Raw genomic sequence first — 18,818 nt, forward strand, 5'->3', positions numbered from 1 at the left:
TCCTGCGACAGAAGGAGGAGGAGCACCAGCCGCCGAGGGAGGACCAGCAGTTGTCCCTGAAGCAGCACCGGAGGTACCAGCTTCCGCTGTAGGCAGCAGCACCTGAGGCGGTGGCCGCAGCGGAAGCAGCAGCCCCTACGATGGAAGCGGCGGGCGCCGTACCGGAAGGCGGAGGGGCTGCACCAGACGAAGACGGAGAAGGACCTCCTGTGGCAGAAGAAGGATCACCAGCCGCCGAGGAAGGAGCAGCAGTTGTCCCTGAAGCAGCACCGGAGGTACCAGCTTCCGCTGTAGGCAGCAGCACCTGAGGCGGTGGCCGCAGCGGAAGCAGCAGCCCCTACGATGGAAGCGGCGGGCGGCGTACCGGAAAGCGGCAAGGCTTCACCAGCCCAAGGTGGAGAAGGAGCTCTTGTGGCAGAAGAAGGATCACCAGCTGCCGAGGGAGAAGGAGCAGCAGTGCCACAAGCAGCCACCGATACGGCAGTAGCGGCCGATGGAGCTGTCCCTGAAGCAGTCCCGCAGGTACCAGCTTCCGCTGTAGGCAGCAGCACCTGAGGCGGTGGCCGCAGCGGAAGCAGCAGCCCCAACGACGGAAGCGGCGGGCAGCTTACCGGAAGGCGAAGAGGCTGCACCAGCCGGCTGTCCCAGAAGCAGCACCGGAGGTACCAGCTACCGCTGTAGGCAGCTCCTGCGACAGAAGGAGGAGGAGCACCAGCCGCCGAGGGAGGACCAGCAGTTGTCCCTGAAGCAGCACCGGAGGTACCAGCTTCCGCTGTAGGCAGCAGCACCTGAGGCGGTGGCCGCAGCGGAAGCAGCAGCCCCTACGATGGAAGCGGCGGGCGGCGTACCGGAAAGCGGCAAGGCTTCACCAGCCCAAGGTGGAGAAGGAGCTCCTGTGGCAGAAGAAGGATCACCAGCCGCCGAGGGAGAAGGAGCAGCAGTGCCACAAGCAGCCACCGATACGGCAGTAGCGGCCGATGGAGCTGTCTCTGAAGCAGTCCCGCATGTACCAGCTTCCGCTGTAGGCAGCCGCACCTGAGGCGGTGGCCGCAGCGGAAGCAGCAGCCCCAATGACGGAAGCGGCGGGCAGCTTACCGGAAGGCGAAGAGGCTGCACCAGCCGGCTGTCCCAGAAGCAGCACCGGAGGTACCAGCTACCGCTGTAGGCAGCTCCTGCGACAGAAGGAGGAGGAGCACCAGCCGCCGAGGGAGGACCAGCAGTTGTCCCTGAAGCGGCACCGGAGGTACCAGATTCCGCTGCAGGCAGCAGCACCTGAGGCGGTGGCCGCAGCGGAAGCAGCAGCCCCTACGATGGAAGCGGCGGGCGGCGTACCGGAAAGCGGCAAGGCTGCACCAGACGAAGACGGAGGAGCTCCTGTGGCAGAAGAAGGATCACCAGCCGCCGAGGGCGAAGGAGCAGCAGTTCCACAAGCAGCCGCCGATGCGGCAGTAGTGGCCGATGGAGCTGTCCGTGAAGCAGCATAGAAGCAGCCCCTACGATGGAAGCGGCGGACGGCGTACCGGAAGGCGGAAAGGCTGCGCCAGCCCAAGGTGGAGAAGGAGCTCCTGTGGCAGAAGAAGGATTACCAGCCGCCGAGGGAGAAGGAGCAGCAGTTCTATAAGCAGCCGCCGATACGGCAGTAGCGGCCTATGGACCTGTCCCTGAAGCAGCACCGGAGATACCAGCTTCCGCTATAGGCAGCAGCACCAGAGCGGTCGCCGAAGCGGAACAGCAGCCCCTACGACGGAAGCGGCGGGCGGCATAGCGGAAGGCGGAGAGGCTGCGTCAGCCCAAGGTGGAGAAGGAGCTCTTGTGGCAGAAGAAGGATCACCAGCCGCCGAGGGCGAAGGAGCAGCAGTTCCATAAGCAGCCGCCGATATGGCAGTAGCGGCCGATGGAGCTGTCCGTGAAGCAGCACCGGAGGTACCAGCTTCCGCTGTAGGCAGCAGCACCTGAGGCGGTGGCCGCAGCGGAAGCAGCAGCCCCTACGATGGAAGCGGCGGGCGGCGTACCGGAAAGCGGCAAGGCTGCACCAGACGAAGACGGAGGAGCTCCTGTGGCAGAAGAAGGATCACCAGCCGCCGAGGGCGAAGGAGCAGCAGTTCCACAAGCAGCCGCCGATGCGGCAGTAGTGGCCGATGGAGCTGTCCATGAAGCAGCATGGCAGCAGCACCCGAGGTGGTGGCCGCAGCGGAAGCAGCAGCCCCTACGATGGAAGCGGCCGGCGGCGCACCAAAAAGCGGCAAGGCTGCACCAGCCCAAGGCGGAGAAGGAGCTCCTGTGGCAGAAGAAGGATCACCAGCCGCCGAGAGAGAAGGTGCAGCAGTGCCACAAGCAGCCGCCGATACGGCAGTAGCGCCCGATGGAGCTGTCCGTGAAGCAGCATAGAAGCAGCCCCTACGATGGAAGCGGCGGACGGCGTACCGGAAGGCGGAAAGGCTGCGCCAGCCCAAGGTGGAGAAGGAGCTCCTGTGGCAGAAGAAGGATCACCAGCCGCCGAGGGAGAAGGAGCAGCAGTTCTATAAGCAGCTGCCGATACGGCAGTAGCGGCCTATGGACCTGTCCCTGAAGCAGCACCGGAGATACCAGCTTCCGCTATAGGCAGCAGCACCAGAGCGGTCGCCGAAGCGGAACAGCAGCCCCTACGACGGAAGCGGCAGGCGGCATAGTGGAATGCGGAGAGGCTGCGTCAGCCCAAGGTGGAGAAGGAGCTCCTGTGGCAGAAGAAGGATCACCAGCCGCCGAGGGAGAAGGAGCAGCAGTTCTATAAGCAGCCACCGATACGGCAGTAGCGGCCTGTGGACCTGTCCCTGAAGTAGCACCGGAGATACCAGCTTCCGCTGTAGGGAGCAGCACCAGAGGCGGTGGCCGCAGCGGAAGCAGCAGCCGGTGGAAGCTGCGGGCGGCGTACCTAAAGCGGAAGGGCTGCACCAGCCAGCTGTCCCTGAAGCAGCTCCGGAAGTACCAGCTACCGCTGTAAGCAGCAGCACTAGAGGCGGTGGCCACAGCGGAAGCAGCAGCCCATTCTGCGGCATTATTTATAAGGTTTCCTGTTTTGTAAACGTATTTTAATGCAATAAATAAAAAAATGCTCTGTAATTTGTGTTATTCTAATGCCACGTGGTTCATATTTACAACAAAAACAACTTTTGTCCTGCCCAAATTCTCTTAAATCTGCGTGTAAATTGCCAATTTTTCCATCTGAAATACCAGGCGAACAGAAGGCTGCAGCAAGCGACTGCGATCCGATTGTAAGCGTTGCCATACCAACGAAATATCGTCAGATTGTAAAAATCCGCTTATCTGGCAACTCTGCAACATGTTATCGATTAATTAATCAGTCTGGCAACACAGGTCGATAATTTCGACAGTCTGGCAACGCTTACAATCGGATCGCAGTCGCTTGCTGCAGCCTTATGTTCGCCTGGTATTTCAGATGGAAAAATTGGCAATTTACACGCAGATTTAAGAGAATTTGGGCAGGACAAAAGTTGTTTTTGTTGTAAATATGAACCACGTGGCATTAGAATAACACAAATTACAGAGCATTTTTTTATTTATTGCATTAAAATACGTTTACAAAACAGGAAACCTTATAAATAATGCCGCAGAATGGGCTGCTGCTTCCGCTGTGGCCACCGCCTCTAGTGCTGCTGCTTACAGCGGTAGCTGGTACTTCCGGAGCTGCTTCAGGGACAGCTGGCTGGTGCAGCCCTTCCGCTTTAGGTACGCCGCCCGCAGCTTCCACCGGCTGCTGCTTCCGCTGCGGCCACCGCCTCTGGTGCTGCTCCCTACAGCGGAAGCTGGTATCTCCGGTGCTACTTCAGGGACAGGTCCACAGGCCGCTACTGCCGTATCGGTGGCTGCTTATAGAACTGCTGCTCCTTCTCCCTCGGCGGCTGGTGATCCTTCTTCTGCCACAGGAGCTCCTTCTCCACCTTGGGCTGACGCAGCCTCTCCGCCTTCCGCTATGCCGCCCGCCGCTTCCGTCGTAGGGGCTGCTGTTCCGCTTCGGCGACCGCTCTGGTGCTGCTGCCTATAGCGGAAGCTGGTATCTCCGGTGCTGCTTCAGGGACAGGTCCATAGGCCGCTACTGCCGTATCGGCGGCTGCTTATAGAACTGCTGCTCCTTCTCCCTCGGCGGCTGGTGATCCTTCTTCTGCCACAGGAGCTCCTTCTCCACCTTGGGCTGGCGCAGCCTTTCCGCCTTCCGGTACGCCGCCCGCCGCTTCCATCGTAGGGGCTGCTGCTTCCGCTGCGGCCACCGCCTCAGGTGCTGCTGCCTACAGCGGAAGCTGTTACCTCCGGTGCTGCTTCAGGGACATCTCCATCGACCGCTACTGCCGTATCGGTGGCTGCTTGTGGCACTGCTGCTCCTTCTCCCTCGGCGGCTGGTGATCCTTCTTCTGCCACAGGAGCTCCTTCTCCGTCTTCGTCTGGTGCAGCCCCTCCGCCTTCCGGTACGGCGCCCGCCGCTTTCGTCGTAGGGGCTGCTGCTTCCGCTGCGGCCACCGCCTCTGGTGCTGCTGCCTAGAGCGGTAGCTGGTACCTCCGTGCTTCTTGAGGGACAGCTCCATCGGCCGTTACTGCCGTATCGGCTCGACTCCAACTCCATGTTGTTATACAACTCGCTCTCGCCAAGCTCGCTCCAGACGGTGACCTGGAGCTTGGCATCCGGCAGCTTGGACCAGTTGAAACTGTTTTATAGATTCGTGGGCTGCGGCACGTTCTTCTTTGGCAGCTCCACCTTGGGTGGCACAGGAGCTGCAGGCAAAGCATAGAAATTAGTTTATGTGACGCTCCTTGACTTGACTTAACTCTGTACTCACTCATTGCTGGCGTCATGCACGGTGGCCGGAGCGGTGCACCCGGACAGGGTGGCGGTAATGGTGGCATCATGGCCGGCGCCATCGGTGGCGTTAGGGCACAGCTCCATTGCAAACACGTCAGACCGGCCATCTTCTGGACATCGGATATGCTGCCCTCGGTGACAAGATGCTCGAAACGGGCCAGCTCCTGCTGTACACGAAGCGATGATAAAGAGCTACAAATACGTTGTAAAAAATGACAGTCACTCACAGATAATAGTGATAAAGTGGCTGCTCACTTTGGAAAAATGTACTAAATAATGACACTCACTTTTCGAACGAAATGTAGTGAACCTTAGTTGGTCACACTTACTAGTAAAGTAGTGAGAAAACGAGCTGGTCACACTACAAAAAATAGTAAGTCGATAACTTACGCTGACGATAAATTTCTGCTGGCGGTTGTTTGTGGCACAGCTGCTCCACCCTCGGCGGCTGGTGATCCTTATCCTTCTGCCAGTGGAGCTCCTTCTCCGCCTTCTGCTGGTGCAGCCTCGACGGTTGCCTATAGAACTGCTGGTCCTCCCTCGGCGGCTGGTGATCCTCCTCCTTCTGTCGCAGGAGCTCCTTCTCCGCCTTCGGCTGGTGCAGCCTCTCCGCCTTCCGGTAAGCTGCCCGAAGCTCGTCGTTGGGGCAGCTGCTTGCGCTGCGGCCTCCGCTTCTGGAGCTGCTGCCTACAGCGGTAGCTGGTACCTCCGGTGTTGCTTCAAGGACAGCTCCATTGGCCGCTACTGCCGTATCGGCGGCTGCTTGTGGCACTGCTGCTCCTTCCTCGGCGGCTGGTGATCCTTCTTCTGCCACCGGAGCTCCTTCTCCACCTTGGGCTGGTGAAGCCTCTCCGCCTTCCGGTACGCCGCCCGCCGCTTCCATCGTAGGGGCTGCTGCTTCCGCTGCGGCCACCGCCTCAGGTGCTGCTGCCTACAGCGGAAGCTGGTACCTCCGGTGCTGCTTCAGGGACAGCTCCATCGGCCGCTACTGCAGTATCGGCGGCTGCTTGTGGCACTGCTGCTCCTTCCTCGGCGGCTGGTGATCCTCCTTCTGTCGCAGGAGCTCCTTCTCCGCCTTCGGCTGGTGCAGCCTCTCCGCCTTCCGGTAAGCTGCCCGAAGCTTTCGTCGTTGGGGCTGCTGCTTGCGCTGCGGCCACCGCTTCTGGAGCTGCTGCCTACAGCGGTAGCTGGTACCTCCGGTGTTGCTTCAAGGACAGCTCCATTGGGCGCTACTGCCGTATCGGCGGCTGCTTGTGGTACTGCTGCTCCTTCTCCCTCGGCGGCTGGTGATTCTTCTTCTGCCACAGGAGCTCCTTCTCCACCTTGGGCTGGTGAAGCCTTGCCGCTTTCCGGTACGCCGTCCGCCGCTTCCATCGTAGGGGCTGCTGCTTCCGCTGCGGCCACCGCCTCAGGTGCTGCTGCCTACAGCGGAAGCTGGTACCTCCGGTGCTGCTTCAGGGACAGCTCCATCGGCCGCTACTGCAGTATCGGCGGCTGCTTGTGGCACTGCTGCTCCTTCCTCGGCGGCTGGTGATCCTCCTTCTGTCGCAGGAGCTCCTTCTCCGCCTTCGGCTGGTGCAGCCTCTCCGCCTTCCGGTAAGCTGCCCGAAGCTTTCGTCGTTGGGGCTGCTGCTTGCGCTGCGGCCACCGCTTCTGAAGCTGCTGCCTACAGCGGTAGCTGGTACCTCCGGTGTTGCTTCAAGGACAGCTGCTCCATTGGGCGCTACTGCCGTATCGGCGGCTGCTTGTGGCACTGCTGCTCCTTCTCCCTCGGCGGCTGGTGATCCTTATCCTTCTGCCACTGGAGCTCCTTCTCCGTCTTCTGCTGGTGCAGCCTCGACGGTTGCCTATAGAACTGCTGCTCCTTCCTCGGCGGCTGGTGATCCTTCTTCTGCCACAGGAGTGCCTTCTCCGTCTTCGTCTGGTGCAGCCTCTCCGCCTTCCGGTACGCCGCCCGCCGCTTCCGTCGTAGGGGCTGCTGCTTGCGCTGCGGCCACCGCTTCTGGAGCTGCTGCCTACAGCGGTAGCTGGTACCTCCGATGTTGCTTCAAGGACAGCTCCATTGGCCGCTACTGCCGTATCGGCGGCTGCTTATGGAACTGCTGCTCCTTCTCCCTCGGCGGCTGGTGCTCCTCCTCCGTCTGTCACAGGAACTCCATCTCCGCCTTCGGCTGGTGCAGCCTCGACCGTTGGTTGTGCCACTGCTGCTCCTGTTCCCTCGGCGGCTGGTGTTCCTTCTCCTTCTGCAGCAAGAGCGCCTTCTCTGCCTTCGGCTGGTGCAGCCTTCCCGCCTTCCGGTACGCCGCCCGCCGCTTCCATCGTAGGGGCTGTTGCGTCCGCTGCGGCCACCGCCTCAGGTGCTGCTGCATATCGGAAGCTGGTACCTCCGGTGCTGCTTCAGGGACAGCTCCATCGGCCGCTACTGCAGTATCGGCGGCTGCTTGTGGCACTGCTGCTCCTTCCTCGGCGGCTGGTGATCCTCCTTCTGTCGCAGGAGCTCCTTCTCCGCCTTCGGCTGGTGAAGCCTCTCCGCCTTCCGGTACGGCGCCCGCCGCTTTCGTCGTAGGGGCTGCTGCTTCCGCTGCGGCCACCGCCTCTGGTGCTGCTGCCTAGAGCGGTAGCTGGTACCTCCGTGCTTCTTGAGGGACAGCTCCATCGGCCGTTACTGCCGTATCGGCTCGACTCCAACTCCATGTTGTTATACAACTCGCTCTCGCCAAGCTCGCTCCAGACGGTGACCTGGAGCTTGGCATCCGGCAGCTTGGACCAGTTGAAACTGTTTTATAGATTCGTGGGCTGCGGCACGTTCTTCTTTGGCAGCTTCACCTTGGGTGGCACAGGAGCTGCAGGCAAAGGATAGAAATTAGTTTGTGACGCTCCTTGACTTGCCTTACCTCTGTACTCACTCATTGCTGGCGTCATGCACGGTGGCCGGAGCGGTGCACCCGGACAGGGTGGCGGTAATGGTGGCATCATGGCCGGCGCCATCGGTGGCGTTAGGGCACAGCTCCATTGCAAACACGTCAGACCGGCCATCTTCTGGACATCGGATATGCTGCCCTCGGTGACAAGATGCTCGAAACGGGCCAGCTCCTGCTGTACACGAAGCGATGATAAAGAGCTACTAATAAGTTGTAAAAAATGACAGTCACTCACAGATAATAGTGATAAAGTGGCTGCTCACTTTGGAAAAATGTACTAAATAATGACACTCACTTTTCGAACGAAATGTACTGAACCTTAGCTGGTCACACTTACTAGTAAAGTGGTGAGAAAACGAGCTGGTCACACTACAAAAAATAGTAAGTCGATAACTTACGCTGACGATAAATTTCTGCTGGCGGTTGTTTGTGGCACTGCTGCTCCTCCCTCAGCGGCTGGTGATCCTTATCCTTCTGCCACTGGAGCTCCTTCTCCGCCTTCTGCTGGTGCAGCCTCGACGGTTGCCTATAGAACTGCTGGTCCTCCCTCCGCGGCTGGTGATCCTCCTCCTTCTGTCGCAGGAGCTCCTTCTCCGCCTTCGGCTGGTGCAGCCTCTCCGCCTTCCGGTAAGCTGCCCGAAGCTCGTCGTTGGGGCAGCTGCTTGCGCTGCGGCCTCCGCTTCTGGAGCTGCTGCCTACAGCGGTAGCTGGTACCTCCGGTGTTGCTTCAAGGACAGCTCCATTGGCCGCTACTGCCGTATCGGCGGCTGCTTGTGGCACTGCTGCTCCTTCCTCGGCGGCTGGTGATCCTTCTTCTGCCACCGGAGCTCCTTCTCCACCTTGGGCTGGTGAAGCCTCTCCGCCTTCCGGTACGCCGCCCGCCGCTTCCATCGTAGGGGCTGCTGCTTCCGCTGCGGCCACCGCCTCAGGTGCTGCTGCCTACAGCGGAAGCTGGTACCTCCGGTGTTGCTTCAAGGACAGCTCCATTGGCCGCTACTGCCGTATCGGCGGCTGCTTATGGAACTGCTGCTCCTTCTCCCTCGGCGGCTGGTGCTCCTCCTCCGTCTGTCACAGGAACTCCATCTCCGCCTTCGGCTGGTGCAGCCTCGACCGTTGGTTGTGCCACTGCTGCTCCTGTTCCCTCGGCGGCTGGTGTTCCTTCTCCTTCTGCAGCAAGAGCGCCTTCTCTGCCTTCGGCTGGTGCAGCCTTCCCGCCTTCCGGTACGCCGCCCGCCGCTTCCATCGTAGGGGCTGCTGCTTCCGCTGCGGCCACCGCCTCAGGTGCTGCTGCATACAGCGGAAGCTGGTACCTCCGGTGCTGCTTCAGGGACAGCTCCATCGGCCGCTACTGCAGTATCGGCGGCTGCTTGTGGCACTGCTGCTCCTTCCTCGGCGGCTGGTGATCCTCCTTCTGTCGCAGGAGCTCCTTCTCCGCCTTCGGCTGGTGCAGCCTCTCCGCCTTCCGGTAAGCTGCCCGAAGCTCGTCGTTGGGGCAGCTGCTTGCGCTGCGGCCTCCGCTTCTGGAGCTGCTGCCTACAGCGGTAGCTGGTACCTCCGGTGTTGCTTCAAGGACAGCTCCATTGGCCGCTACTGCCGTATCGGCGGCTGCTTGTGGCACTGCTGCTCCTTCCTCGGCGGCTGGTGATCCTTCTTCTGCCACCGGAGCTCCTTCTCCACCTTGGGCTGGTGAAGCCTCTCCGCCTTCCGGTACGCCGCCCGCCGCTTCCATCGTAGGGGCTGCTGCTTCCGCTGCGGCCACCGCCTCAGGTGCTGCTGCCTACAGCGGAAGCTGGTACCTCCGGTGTTGCTTCAAGGACAGCTCCATTGGCCGCTACTGCCGTATCGGCGGCTGCTTATGGAACTGCTGCTCCTTCTCCCTCGGCGGCTGGTGCTCCTCCTCCGTCTGTCACAGGAACTCCATCTCCGCCTTCGGCTGGTGCAGCCTCGACCGTTGGTTGTGCCACTGCTGCTCCTGTTCCCTCGGCGGCTGGTGTTCCTTCTCCTTCTGCAGCAAGAGCGCCTTCTCTGCCTTCGGCTGGTGCAGCCTTCCCGCCTTCCGGTACGCCGCCCGCCGCTTCCATCGTAGGGGCTGCTGCTTCCGCTGCGGCCACCGCCTCAGGTGCTGCTGCATACAGCGGAAGCTGGTACCTCCGGTGCTGCTTCAGGGACAGCTCCATCGGCCGCTACTGCAGTATCGGCGGCTGCTTGTGGCACTGCTGCTCCTTCCTCGGCGGCTGGTGATCCTCCTTCTGTCGCAGGAGCTCCTTCTCCGCCTTCGGCTGGTGCAGCCTCTCCGCCTTCCGGTAAGCTGCCCGAAGCTTTCGTCGTTGGGGCTGCTGCTTGCGCTGCGGCCACCGCTTCTGGAGCTGCTGCCTACAGCGGTAGCTGGTACCTCCGGTGTTGCTTCAAGGACAGCTCCATTGGGCGCTACTGCCGTATCGGCGGCTGCTTGTGGCACTGCTGCTCCTTCTCCCTCGGCGGCTGGTGATCCTTCTTCTGCCACAGGAGCTCCTTCTCCACCTTGGGCTGGTGAAGCCTTGCCGCTTTCCGGTACGCCGTCCGCCGCTTCCATCGTAGGGGCTGCTGCTTCCGCTGCGGCCACCGCCTCAGGTGCTGCTGCCTACAGCGAAAGCTGGTACCTCCGGTGTTGCTTCAAGGACAGCTCCATTGGCCGCTACTGCCGTATCGGCGGCTGCTTATGGAACTGCTGCTCCTTCTCCCTCGGCGGCTGGTGCGCCTCCTCCGTCTGTCACAGGAACTCCATCTCCGCCTTCGGCTGGTGCAGCCTCGACCGTTGGTTGTGCCACTGCTGCTCCTGTTCCCTCGGCGGCTGGTGTTCCTTCTCCTTCTGCAGCAAGAGCGCCTTCTCTGCCTTCGGCTGGTGCAGCCTTCCCGCCTTCCGGTACGCCGCCCGCCGCTTCCATCGTAGGGGCTGTTGCGTCCGCTGCGGCCACCGCCTCAGGTGCTGCTGCATACAGCGGAAGCTGGTACCTCCGGTGCTGCTTCAGGGACAGCTCCATCGGCCGCTACTGCAGTATCGGCGGCTGCTTGTGGCACTGCTGCTCCTTCCTCGGCGGCTGGTGATCCTCCTTCTGTCGCAGGAGCTCCTTCTCCGCCTTCGGCTGGTGCAGCCTCTCCGCCTTCCGGTAAGCTGCCCGAAGCTTTCGTCGTTGGGGCTGCTGCTTGCGCTGCGGCCACCGCTTCTGGAGCTGCTGCCTACAGCGGTAGCTGGTACCTCCGGTGTTGCTTCAAGGACAGCTCCATTGGGCGCTACTGCCGTATTGGCGGCTGCTTGTGGCACTGCTGCTCCTTCTCCCTCGGCGGCTGGTGATCCTTCTTCTGCCACAGGAGCTCCTTCTCCACCTTGGGCTGGTGAAGCCTTGCCGCTTTCCGGTACGCCGTCCGCCGCTTCCATCGTAGGGGCTGCTGCTTCCGCTGCGGCCACCGCCTCAGGTGCTGCTGCCTACAGCGGAAGCTGGTACCTCCGGTGCTGCTTCAGGGACAGCTCCATCGGCCGCTACTGCAGTATCGGCGGCTGCTTGTGGCACTGCTGCTCCTTCCTCGGCGGCTGGTGATCCTCCTTCTGTCGCAGGAGCTCCTTCTCCGCCTTCGGCTGGTGCAGCCTCTCCGCCTTCCGGTAAGCTGCCCGAAGCTTTCGTCGTTGGGGCTGCTGCTTGCGCTGCGGCCACCGCTTCTGGAGCTGCTGCCTACAGCGGTAGCTGGTACCTCCGGTGTTGCTTCAAGGACAGCTCCATTGGGCGCTACTGCCGTATCGGCGGCTGCTTGTGGCACTGCTGCTCCTTCTCCCTCGGCGGCTGGTGATCCTTATCCTTCTGCCACTGGAGCTCCTTCTCCGTCTTCTGCTGGTGCAGCCTCGACGGTTGCCTATAGAACTGCTGCTCCTTCCTCGGCGGCTGGTGATCCTTCTTCTGCCACAGGAGTGCCTTCTCCGTCTTCGTCTGGTGCAGCCTCTCCGCCTTCCGGTAAGCTGCCCGAAGCTTTCGTCGTTGGGGCGCTGCGGCCACCGCTTCTGGAGCTGCTGCCTACAGCGGTAGCTGGTACCTCCGGTGTTGCTTCAAGGACAGCTCCATTGGGCGCTACTGCCGTATCGGCGGCTGCTTGTGGCACTGCTGCTCCTTCCTCGGCGGCTGGTGATCCTTCTTCTGCCACAGGAGCTCCTTCTCCACCTTGGGCTGGTGAAGCCTCTCCGCCTTCCGGTACGCCGCCCGCCGCTTTCGTCGTAGGGGCTGCTGCTTCCGCTGCGGCCACCGCCTCTGGTGCTGCTGCCTAGAGCGGTAGCTGGTACCTCCGTGCTTCTTGAGGGACAGCTCCATCGGCCGTTACTGCCGTATCGGCTCGACTCCAACTCCATGTTGTTATACAACTCGCTCTCGCCAAGCTCGCTCCAGACGGTGACCTGGAGCTTGGCATCCGGCAGCTTGGACCAGTTGAAACTGTTTTATAGATTCGTGGGCTGCGGCACGTTCTTCTTTGGCAGCTTCACCTTGGGTGGCACAGGAGCTGCAGGCAAAGGATAGAAATTAGTTTGTGACGCTCCTTGACTTGCCTTACCTCTGTACTCACTCATTGCTGGCGTCATGCACGGTGGCCGGAGCGGTGCACCCGGACAGGGTGGCGGTAATGGTGGCATCATGGTCGGCGCCATCGGTGGCGTTAGGGCACAGCTCCATTGCAAACACGTCAGACCGGCCATCTTCTGGACATCGGATATGCTGCCCTCGGTGACAAGATGCTCGAAACGGGCCAGCTCCTGCTGTACACGAAGCGATGATAAAGAGCTACTAATAAGTTGTAAAAAATGACAGTCACTCACAGATAATAGTGATAAAGTGGCTGCTCACTTTGGAAAAATGTACTAAATAATGACACTCACTTTTCGAACGAAATGTAGTGAACCTTAGCTGGTCACACTTACTAGTAAAGTAGTGAGAAAACGAGCTGGTCACACTACAAACACACTACTACGCTGACGATAAATTTCTGCTGGCGGTTGTTTGTGGCACAGCTGCTCCACCCTCGGCGGCTGGTGATCCTTATCCTTCTGCCAGTGGAGCTCCTTCTCCGCCTTCTGCTGGTGCAGCCTCGACGGCTGCCTATAGAACTGCTGGTCCTCCCTCGGCGGCTGGTGATCCTCCTCCTTCTGTCGCAGGAGCTCCTTCTCCGCCTTCGGCTGGTGCAGCCTCTCCGCCTTCCGGTAAGCTGCCCGAAGCTCGTCGTTGGGGCAGCTGCTTGCGCTGCGGCCACCGCTTCTGGAGCTGCTGCCTACAGCGGTAGCTGGTACCTCCGGTGTTGCTTCAAGGACAGCTCCATTGGCCGCTACTGCCGTATCGGCGGCTGCTTGTGGCACTGCTGCTCCTTCCTCGGCGGCTGGTGATCCTTCTTCTGCCACAGGAGCTCCTTCTCCACCTTGGGCTGGTATAGCCTCTCCGCCTTCCGGTACGCCGCCCGCCGCTTCCGTCGTAGGGGCTGCTGCTTCCGCTGCGGCCACCGCCTCAGGTGCTGCTGCCTACAGCGGAAGCTGGTACCTCCGGTGCTGCTTCAGGGACAGCTCCATCGGCCGCTACTGCCGTATCGGCGGCTGCTTGTGGCACTGCTGCTCCTTCCTCGGCGGCTGGTGATCCTTCTTCTGCCACAGGAGCTCCTTCTCCACCTTGGGCTGGTGAAGCCTCTCCGCCTTCCGGTACGGCGCCCGCCGCTTTCGTCGTAGGGGCTGCTGCTTCCGCTGCGGCCACCGCCTCAGGTGCTGCTGCCTACAGCGGAAGCTGGTACCTCCGGTGCTGCTTCAGGGACAGCTCCATCGGCCGCTACTGCCGTATCGGCGGCTGCTTGTGGCACTGCTGCTCCTTCCTCGGCGGCTGGTGTTCCTTCTCCTTCTGCAGCAAGAGCGCCTTCTCTGCCTTCGGCTGGTGCAGCCTTCCCGCCTTCCGGTACGCCGCCCGCCGCTTCCATCGTAGGGGCTGTTGCGTCCGCTGCGGCCACCGCCTCAGGTGCTGCTGCATACAGCGGAAGCTGGTACCTCCGGTGCTGCTTCAGGGACAGCTCCATCGGCCGCTACTGCAGTATCGGCGGCTGCTTGTGGCACTGCTGCTCCTTCCTCGGCGGCTGGTGATCCTCCTTCTGTCGCAGGAGCTCCTTCTCCGCCTTCGGCTGGTGCAGCCTCTCCGCCTTCCGGTAAGCTGCCCGAAGCTTTCGTCGTTGGGGCTGCTGCTTGCGCTGCGGCCACCGCTTCTGGAGCTGCTGCCTACAGCGGTAGCTGGTACCTCCGGTGTTGCTTCAAGGACAGCTCCATTGGGCGCTACTGCCGTATCGGCGGCTGCTTGTGGCACTGCTGCTCCTTCCTCGGCGGCTGGTGATCCTTCTTCTGCCACAGGAGCTCCTTCTCCACCTTGGGCTGGTGAAGCCTCTCCGCCTTCCGGTACGGCGCCCGCCGCTTTCGTCGTAGGGGCTGCTGCTTCCGCTGCGGCCACCGCCTTTGGTGCTGCTGCCTAGAGCGGTAGCTGGTACCTCCGTGCTTCTTGAGGGACAGCTCCATCGGCCGTTACTGCCGTATCGGCTCGACTCCAACTCCATGTTGTTATACAACTCGCTCTCGCCAAGCTCGCTCCAGACGGTGACCTGGAGCTTGGCATCCGGCAGCTTGGACCAGTTGAAACTGTTTTATAGATTCGTGGGCTGCGGCACGTTCTTCTTTGGCAGCTTCACCTTGGGTGGCACAGGAGCTGCAGGCAAAGGATAGAAATTAGTTTGTGACGCTCCTTGACTTGCCTTACCTCTGTACTCACTCATTGCTGGCGTCATGCACGGTGGCCGGAGCGGTGCACCCGGACAGGGTGGCGGTAATGGTGGCATCATGGTCGGCGCCATCGGTGGCGTTAGGGCACAGCTCCATTGCAAACACGTCAGACCGGCCATCTTCTGGACATCGGATATGCTGCCCTCGGTGACAAGATGCTCGAAACGGGCCAGCTCCTGCTGTACACGAAGCGATGATAAAGAGCTACTAATAAGTTGTAAAAAATGACAGTCACTCACAGATAATAGTGATAAAGTGGCTGCTCACTTTGGAAAAATGTACTAAATAATGACACTCACTTTTCGAACGAAATGTAGTGAACCTTAGCTGGTCACACTTACTAGTAAAGTGGTGAGAAAACGAGCTGGTCACACTACAAAAAATAGTAAGTCGATAACTTACGCTGACGATAAATTTCTGCTGGCGGTTGTTTGTGGCACTGCTGCTCCTCCCTCAGCGGCTGGTGATCCTTATCCTTCTGCCACTGGAGCTCCTTCTCCGCCTTCTGCTGGTGCAGCCTCGACGGTTGCCTATAGAACTGCTGGTCCTCCCTCGGCGGCTGGTGATCCTCCTCCTTCTGTCGCAGGAGCTCCTTCTCCGCCTTCGGCTGGTGCAGCCTCTCCGCCTTCCGGTAAGCTGCCCGAAGCTCGTCGTTGGGGCAGCTGCTTGCGCTGCGGCCTCCGCTTCTGGAGCTGCTGCCTACAGCGGTAGCTGGTACCTCCGGTGTTGCTTCAAGGACAGCTCCATTGGCGGCTACTGCCGTATCGGCGGCTGCTTGTGGCACTGCTGCTCCTTCCTCGGCGGCTGGTGATCCTTCTTCTGCCACCGGAGCTCCTTCTCCACCTTGGGCTGGTGAAGCCTCTCCGCCTTCCGGTACGCCGCCCGCCGCTTCCATCGTAGGGGCTGCTGCTTCCGCTGCGGCCACCGCCTCAGGTGCTGCTGCCTACAGCGGAAGCTGGTACCTCCGGTGTTGCTTCAAGGACAGCTCCATTGGCCGCTACTGCCGTATCGGCGGCTGCTTGTGGCACTGCTGCTCCTTCCTCGGCGGCTGGTGATCCTCCTTCTGTCGCAGGAGCTCCTTCTCCGCCTTCGGCTGGTGCAGCCTCTCCGCCTTCCGGTAAGCTGCCCGAAGCTTTCGTCGTTGGGGCTGCTGCTTGCGCTGCGGCCACCGCTTCTGGAGCTGCTGCCTACAGCGGTAGCTGGTACCTCCGGTGTTGCTTCAAGGACAGCTCCATTGGGCGCTACTGCCGTATCGGCGGCTGCTTGTGGCACTGCTGCTCCTTCTCCCTCGGCGGCTGGTGATCCTTATCCTTCTGCCACTGGAGCTCCTTCTCCGTCTTCTGCTGGTGCAGCCTCGACGGTTGCTATAGAACTGCTGCTCCTTCCTCGGCGGCTGGTGATCCTTCTTCTGCCACAGGAGTGCCTTCTCCGTCTTCGTCTGGTGCAGCCTCTCCGCCTTCCGGTAAGCTGCCCGAAGCTTTCGTCGTTGGGGCGCTGCGGCCACCGCTTCTGGAGCTGCTGCCTACAGCGGTAGCTGGTACCTCCGGTGTTGCTTCAAGGACAGCTCCATTGGGCGCTACTGCCGTATCGGCGGCTGCTTGTGGCACTGCTGCTCCTTCCTCGGCGGCTGGTGATCCTTCTTCTGCCACAGGAGCTCCTTCTCCACCTTGGGCTGGTGAAGCCTCTCCGCCTTCCGGTACGGCGCCCGCCGCTTTCGTCGTAGGGGCTGCTGCTTCCGCTGCGGCCACCGCCTCTGGTGCTGCTGCCTAGAGCGGTAGCTGGTACCTCCGTGCTTCTTGAGGGACAGCTCCATCGGCCGTTACTGCCGTATCGGCTCGACTCCAACTCCATGTTGTTATACAACTCGCTCTCGCCAAGCTCGCTCCAGACGGTGACCTGGAGCTTGGCATCCGGCAGCTTGGACCAGTTGAAACTGTTTTATAGATTCGTGGGCTGCGGCACGTTCTTCTTTGGCAGCTTCACCTTGGGTGGCACAGGAGCTGCAGGCAAAGGATAGAAATTAGTTTGTGACGCTCCTTGACTTGCCTTACCTCTGTACTCACTCATTGCTGGCGTCATGCACGGTGGCCGGAGCGGTGCACCCGGACAGGGTGGCGGTAATGGTGGCATCATGGCCGGCGCCATCGGTGGCGTTAGGGCACAGCTCCATTGCAAACACGTCAGACCGGCCATCTTCTGGACATCGGATATGCTGCCCTCGGTGACAAGATGCTCGAAACGGGCCAGCTCCTGCTGTACACGAAGCGATGATAAAGAGCTACTAATAAGTTGTAAAAAATGACAGTCACTCACAGATAATAGTGATAAAGTGGCTGCTCACTTTGGAAAAATGTACTAAATAATGACACTCACTTTTCGAACGAAATGTAGTGAACCTTAGCTGGTCACACTTACTAGTAAAGTAGTGAGAAAACGAGCTGGTCACACTACAAAAAATAGTAAGTCGATAACTTACGCTGACGATAAATTTCTGCTGGCGGTTGTTTGTGGCACAGCTGCTCCTCCCTCGGCGGCTGGTGATCCTCCTCCTTCTGTCGCAGGAGCTCCTTCTCCGCCTTCGGCTGGTGCAGCCTCTCCGCCTTCCGGTAAGCTGCCCGAAGCTCGTCGTTGGGGCAGCTGCTTGCGCTGCGGCCACCGCTTCTGGAGCTGCTGCCTACAGCGGTAGCTGGTACCTCCGGTGTTGCTTCAAGGACAGCTCCATTGGCCGCTACTGCCGTATCGGCGGCTGCTTGTGGCACTGCTGCTCCTTCCTCGGCGGCTGGTGATCCTTCTTCTGCCACCGGAGCTCCTTCTCCACCTTGGGCTGGTGAAGCCTCTCCGCCTTCCGGTACGCCGCCCGCCGCTTCCATCGTAGGGGCTGCTGCTTCCGCTGCGGCCACCGCCTCAGGTGCTGCTGCCTACAGCGGAAGCTGGTACCTCCGGTGTTGCTTCAAGGACAGCTCCATTGGCCGCTACTGCCGTATCGGCGGCTGCTTATGGAACTGCTGCTCCTTCTCCCTCGGCGGCTGGTGCTCCTCCTCCGTCTGTCACAGGAACTCCATCTCCGCCTTCGGCTGGTGCAGCCTCGACCGTTGGTTGTGCCACTGGTAAGCTTTCCGGTAAGCTGCCCGAAGCTTTCGTCGTTGGGGCTGCTGCTTGCGCTGCGGCCACCGCTTCTGGAGCTGCTGCCTACAGCGGTAGCTGGTACCTCCGGTGTTGCTTCAAGGACAGCTCCATTGGGCGCTACTGCCGTATCGGCGGCTGCTTGTGGCACTGCTGCTCCTTCTCCCTCGGCGGCTGGTGATCCTTCTTCTGCCACAGGAGCTCCTTCTCCACCTTGGGCTGGTGAAGCCTTGCCGCTTTCCGGTACGCCGTCCGCCGCTTCCATCGTAGGGGCTGCTGCTTCCGGCGGCTGGTGATCCTTATCCTTCTGCCACTGGAGCTCCTTCTCCGTCTTCTGCTGGTGCAGCCTCGACGGTTGCCTATAGAACTGCTGCTCCTTCCTCGGCGGCTGGTGATCCTTCTTCTGCCACAGGAGTGCCTTCTCCGTCTTCGTCTGGTGCAGCCTCTCCGCCTTCCGGTACGCCGCCCGCCGCTTCCGTCGTAGGGGCTGCTGCTTGCGCTGCGGCCACCGCTTCTGGAGCTGCTGCCTACAGCGGTAGCTGGTACCTCCGATGTTGCTTCAAGGACAGCTCCATTGGCCGCTACTGCCGTATCGGCGGCTGCTTATGGAACTGCTGCTCCTTCTCCCTCGGCGGCTGGTGCTCCTCCTCCGTCTGTCACAGGAACTCCATCTCCGCCTTCGGCTGGTGCAGCCTCGACCGTTGGTTGTGCCACTGCTGCTCCTGTTCCCTCGGCGGCTGGTGTTCCTTCTCCTTCTGCAGCAAGAGCGCCTTCTCTGCCTTCGGCTGGTGCAGCCTTCCCGCCTTCCGGTACGCCGCCCGCCGCTTCCATCGTAGGGGCTGTTGCGTCCGCTGCGGCCACCGCCTCAGGTGCTGCTGCCTACAGCGGAAGCTGGTACCTCCGGTGCTGCTTCAGGGACAGCTCCATCGGCCGCTACTGCCGTATCGGCGGCTGCTTGTGGCACTGCTGCTCCTTCCTCGGCGGCTGGTGATCCTTCTTCTGCCACAGGAGCTCCTTCTCCACCTTGGGCTGGTGAAGCCTCTCCGCCTTCCGGTACGCCGCCCGCCGCTTCCGTCGTAGGGGCTGCTGCTTCCGCTGCGGCCACCGC

At 61.1% G+C, this 18,818-nt stretch overlaps 3 protein-coding genes and 2 long non-coding RNA genes across 8 annotated transcripts; all 5 read right to left on the bottom strand.

The window, feature by feature from the left end:
• Positions 1-3,538: 3,538 nt before the first annotated feature.
• On the bottom strand, positions 3,539-5,179 carry LOC110182023 (uncharacterized). 2 transcript variants are annotated; one of them, XR_015272451.1, is made up of 3 exons: positions 5,080-5,179; positions 4,830-5,019; positions 4,314-4,764 (listed from the first exon to the last, which is right to left on the bottom strand). It is a non-coding gene; the product is annotated as an uncharacterized LOC110182023 (long non-coding RNA). The 2 variants fall into 2 exon arrangements; XR_015272450.1 differs by having other exon boundaries at positions 3,539-4,764; positions 4,830-5,168.
• A 1,392-nt stretch (positions 5,180-6,571) lies between these two features.
• On the bottom strand, positions 6,572-8,664 carry LOC147643346 (uncharacterized). Its single transcript, XM_086836445.1, has 3 exons — positions 8,172-8,664; positions 7,759-7,948; positions 6,572-7,695 (listed from the first exon to the last, which is right to left on the bottom strand). The coding sequence occupies exons 1-3, from the start codon at positions 8,662-8,664 to the stop codon at positions 7,551-7,553; spliced, it is 828 nt and encodes a 275-aa protein (XP_086692571.1). The 3' UTR covers positions 6,572-7,550.
• A 1,351-nt stretch (positions 8,665-10,015) lies between these two features.
• On the bottom strand, positions 10,016-10,793 carry LOC147643347 (uncharacterized). The gene is made up of 2 exons (XM_086836446.1): positions 10,413-10,793; positions 10,016-10,165 (listed from the first exon to the last, which is right to left on the bottom strand). The coding sequence occupies exon 1, from the start codon at positions 10,791-10,793 to the stop codon at positions 10,470-10,472; it is 324 nt and encodes a 107-aa protein (XP_086692572.1). The 3' UTR covers positions 10,016-10,165; positions 10,413-10,469.
• Positions 10,794-14,368: 3,575 nt separating this feature from the next.
• On the bottom strand, positions 14,369-16,400 carry LOC147643348 (uncharacterized). Its single transcript, XM_086835227.1, has 5 exons — positions 16,373-16,400; positions 15,550-15,650; positions 14,990-15,305; positions 14,577-14,766; positions 14,369-14,513 (listed from the first exon to the last, which is right to left on the bottom strand). The coding sequence occupies exons 1-5, from the start codon at positions 16,398-16,400 to the stop codon at positions 14,369-14,371; spliced, it is 780 nt and encodes a 259-aa protein (XP_086691353.1).
• LOC110182071 (uncharacterized) lies at positions 16,201-17,350 on the bottom strand. 3 transcript variants are annotated; one of them, XR_015272454.1, is made up of 3 exons: positions 16,961-17,350; positions 16,651-16,865; positions 16,201-16,587 (listed from the first exon to the last, which is right to left on the bottom strand). It is a non-coding gene; the product is annotated as an uncharacterized LOC110182071 (long non-coding RNA). The 3 variants fall into 3 exon arrangements; XR_015272453.1 differs by having other exon boundaries at positions 16,651-16,868; XR_015272452.1 differs by having other exon boundaries at positions 16,651-17,345.
• Positions 17,351-18,818: the final 1,468 nt, after the last annotated feature.

This window comes from Drosophila serrata, unplaced genomic scaffold (genome assembly GCF_035046125.1).
Source record: "Drosophila serrata isolate PLE 108 unplaced genomic scaffold, ASM3504612v1 contig_276, whole genome shotgun sequence".
NCBI classification, from domain to species: domain Eukaryota; kingdom Metazoa; phylum Arthropoda; class Insecta; order Diptera; family Drosophilidae; genus Drosophila; species Drosophila serrata.